Raw genomic sequence first — 3,656 nt, forward strand, 5'->3', positions numbered from 1 at the left:
AAATAAGCTAGTGCAAATTGTAGGGCTTTTGAAAACCAAGCTAGATTTGTAGAGTATTCAATAGATAAGTAAAGAAAATATTTAAACTTTTTGGGAAGAGAGGGATAATTTAAAAGAGTGACTAAAGATCACTAACAAAGCTATGGGAAATTTAAGAAGAGGAAGAATTAAAGGTGGAGGGAAAGAAAGGAGGAAGAGGTCAATGGACATAAAGCCAAAGCCAGGGTTAAATGCATGAGTAGACAGAGTCAACAATTATACACATTGTGATTAAACAGGGAATTAGGTGATATTCTTAAATACAAATTATTAACAATTTTAATAATTGTTAAGCTATTAACAATTATTATAATTGGGGTTTTCTGACCATTCCCATCTCGAGAGGATCCTCTTTGTAGTCATTCTGTCATTCTTCTATAGTTTTATTCTTTGGACACCAAAAGATTTTATGTCCTCAAAATAAATAAAATGCATTTTATTTATTTATTTATTTATTCATTCATTCATTCATTCATTTATTCATTTATTTATTTGAGATAGCATGAGTGGGAGAGAGGGGCAGAGGGAGAGACAGAGAGAATCTTAAGTACATTTCACTCTCTGTGCGGGATCCCATGCAGGGTTGATCCCACACCCCTGGGATCATGACCTGAACATAAATCAAAAGTTGATGCTCGATTCACTGAGCCACCCAGGCACACCTATTTGTTTATTTATTAACTTACTTTATTTACTTATTTTTATTTTCTTCAAGTATTTTCTTGTTAAATATTAGTAATGTGGAGTTTCAAATTCTATTTTGTATAAAAATTTGAGATTAAGTTTTTTTTAATGATGATTTAAAGAAAATCACTTTAACCTATATGACATTTAAAGATAGTGTTTTAATTAACTGGGGTCTGATCTACTACCACTTCTGGCAAATGGCCAAGTCTTAGGAAATGGTGGTTTGTAACCAAATGGCACAAACAATAGGAAACCAGAAAAAATAAAAATGAAAATAAAAGATTTTTCCAGCGTGGACAAAATTAACAGTGATAAGAAAGAAAAGAGGAATAAAAGAGCAATTTCCCCATTTTTTTTCAAGGACTTAACCTTTCATTTCACTCTGATATACAAAACAACAGTAATCACTAACGAAGGAAAAAACAAAAAATAAGGAAGGCATATTTTAATAGTTATTTCACTTAGTTTGTCATGAATTTGTGTAATAAAATTTTATCTAACTTTTCCCAAATTCTAAAAAAATAGGGTTAAATATATCTGCTGGAACCACTGGGAATTTATTAAACTATTGCAAAAAAAAAAAAACCTAATTAACATGTGAATCAAAGAAAATGATCTGCAGAAATAGGGTGAATTAAACTTGAGATTAAGTGATACACGAAGATATGAATAGAAAGTAGAAAGACATTTTCAGGTGACAGAAAATGTGAGGGAATGAGAATACAGGGCAAATACCAGTGATTGCAGTTGTAATATGAATGTGATATAATCATTTACATCTTCAAAAACTGGATTTGGAATGGAGAGCGGGGGTGATTCAAGAGAAGTAAATACACAAGGCACTGTATTACCTTGTGCAAAGTATGATATCTGGGCATGACTAGGTTAGATATTCAACTTCTAAAAGATTGATCATAGAGGACAACTGACATCATGATCTCCGGTAGTATGAATAGGTGGATAAATTCACATCTGGTGTTGGTAATTAAAGATCATAAGAACCAGAGAACCCAACATATGCTCTCTCAAACCTGACATATTAGGGATATATATTTGGGGAAAGGTGAAATTTCACAGGAATCGATGACTGCCAATTGTTATCAACCACTTTGAAGCAGCTTTAGGAATATTCAGAAAATGTATTCACTGAAAAGGAAAGAAAATGAATTTCTCTAAGGATGATATCACGACTTTCTACCTAGAGTAAGGGGCAGTACAAATGGACATGTCTTGCTTGTTCACATATAGCCTGGATCAGTATATTTAAGAACTAGAGGAAGAATGCACAAATTTTCTATTAAAAAAAAAACTATCTTATTAAAGTTTCGTGAGATACTTACATATTCTAAAGATATTGTCCATTTTCAGGAAAATGTCTGTAGTACATGTCAGTTTACTCTCTATTCTTTTTTCTAACTAATAATACTTATTTCTTAATTTTCATCAAACATTTTGCATTTTTAAAAATGGTATTCAAATTTTATGTTCTGTTTTGAATAGATTACTGATGACAATTATAAAACTTTCCATCTAGTTGTTTCTATTTTTTAAGGTTTTAGGATATGCACACAGATATGCACACAGGCTTTTATTATAAGTTTCAAAGATTGCGGCATAAAGAGTGGCTAATGGCTGTGAAATGCTTTTTCCCCCAATTTCCCATTCTCCTGAGGTACAGTAGAGATGGATGTAACAAATGACAGCACTCAGGGAAATTTCATCCTTTTGGGGTTTTCTGACCGTCCCCATCTCGAGAGGATCCTCTTTGTGGTCATCTTGATTGCATACCTCCTGACTCTTATGGGGAACACCACCATCATCCTGGTGTCCCGACTGGACCCCCACCTCCACACTCCTATGTACTTCTTCCTCACCCACCTATCTTTCCTGGACCTCAGTTTCACCACCAGCTCCATTCCTCAGCTGCTCTATAACCTGAATGGCCATGACAAGACTATCAGTTACACAGGCTGTGCCATCCAGCTCTTCCTGTTTCTGGGTCTGGGTGGTGTGGAGTGCTTGCTCCTGGCTGTCATGGCATATGACCGGTTTGTTGCAGTCTGCAAACCCCTGCACTACCTGGTGATCATGAATCCGCATCTCTGCATGGGCTTAGTGTCCCTTGCTTGGGGCTGTGGTGTGGCCAACTCTTTGATTATGTCTCCAATGACTCTGTGGCTACCCCGCTGTGGATATTGCAAAGTAGACCACTTCCTGTGTGAGATGCCTGCCCTGATTCGGATGGCCTGTGTCAATACAGCTGCAATTGAAGGCATTGCCTTTATCCTGGCAGTGGGCATTGTGCTGTCACCTCTGGTGTTTATCCTGATATCCTATGGCTACATCGTGAGGGCTGTGTTAAGTATCCAGTCATCCTCAGGGAGGCACAAAGTCTTCAACACCTGTGGCTCCCATCTCACAGTGGTCTCCCTTTTCTATGGAAACATCATCTACATGTACATGCAACCAGGAACTAGCTCCTCCAAGGACCAGGGAAAGTTTCTCACTCTTTTCTACAACATTGTCACACCGCTCCTGAACCCCATGATCTATACCTTCAGAAACAAAGAGGTGAAGGGGGCACTGAGAAGATTAGTTTTGGGAAATCTGTCTTTAAGGAAGAGATTATAACCTAACACAATGATAGCAATGATTTCTTATGTTAATATCCTACACTATAGTGATCTTGCATTGCTACCATCTGCTAGAGTTTGGGAATATTTCATCACAGAGTTTATGGTCCATCTTTAGTTTTCTTTTGTGCAACTCATGCAGGAGTATATAAATTATAATATTCAAAAATGGTTATTCTCAAGGAATATCTGTTGACCATTACTAATGTACAAATATCTAGATGGTTAACATACTATACTAAAAAACAGAGCCATGTTTTCTAGTCAGTCTAGAAAGGAAAGAGAAAATTGAAATGA

The 3,656-nt window shown here is 36.2% G+C and overlaps 1 protein-coding gene across 1 annotated transcript; it reads left to right on the forward strand.

Moving 5' to 3' along the window:
* Positions 1–2,409: 2,409 nt before the first annotated feature.
* On the forward strand, positions 2,410–3,357 carry LOC123576651 (olfactory receptor 2W3-like). Its single transcript, XM_045437827.1, has one exon. It carries the CDS (start codon positions 2,410–2,412, stop codon positions 3,355–3,357), a length of 948 nt encoding a protein of 315 aa, XP_045293783.1.
* The last annotated feature ends 299 nt before the right edge of the window (positions 3,358–3,656 follow it).

The sequence above is a fragment of the Leopardus geoffroyi genome, chromosome A1, assembly GCF_018350155.1.
Source record: "Leopardus geoffroyi isolate Oge1 chromosome A1, O.geoffroyi_Oge1_pat1.0, whole genome shotgun sequence".
NCBI classification, from domain to species: Eukaryota; Metazoa; Chordata; class Mammalia; order Carnivora; family Felidae; genus Leopardus; species Leopardus geoffroyi.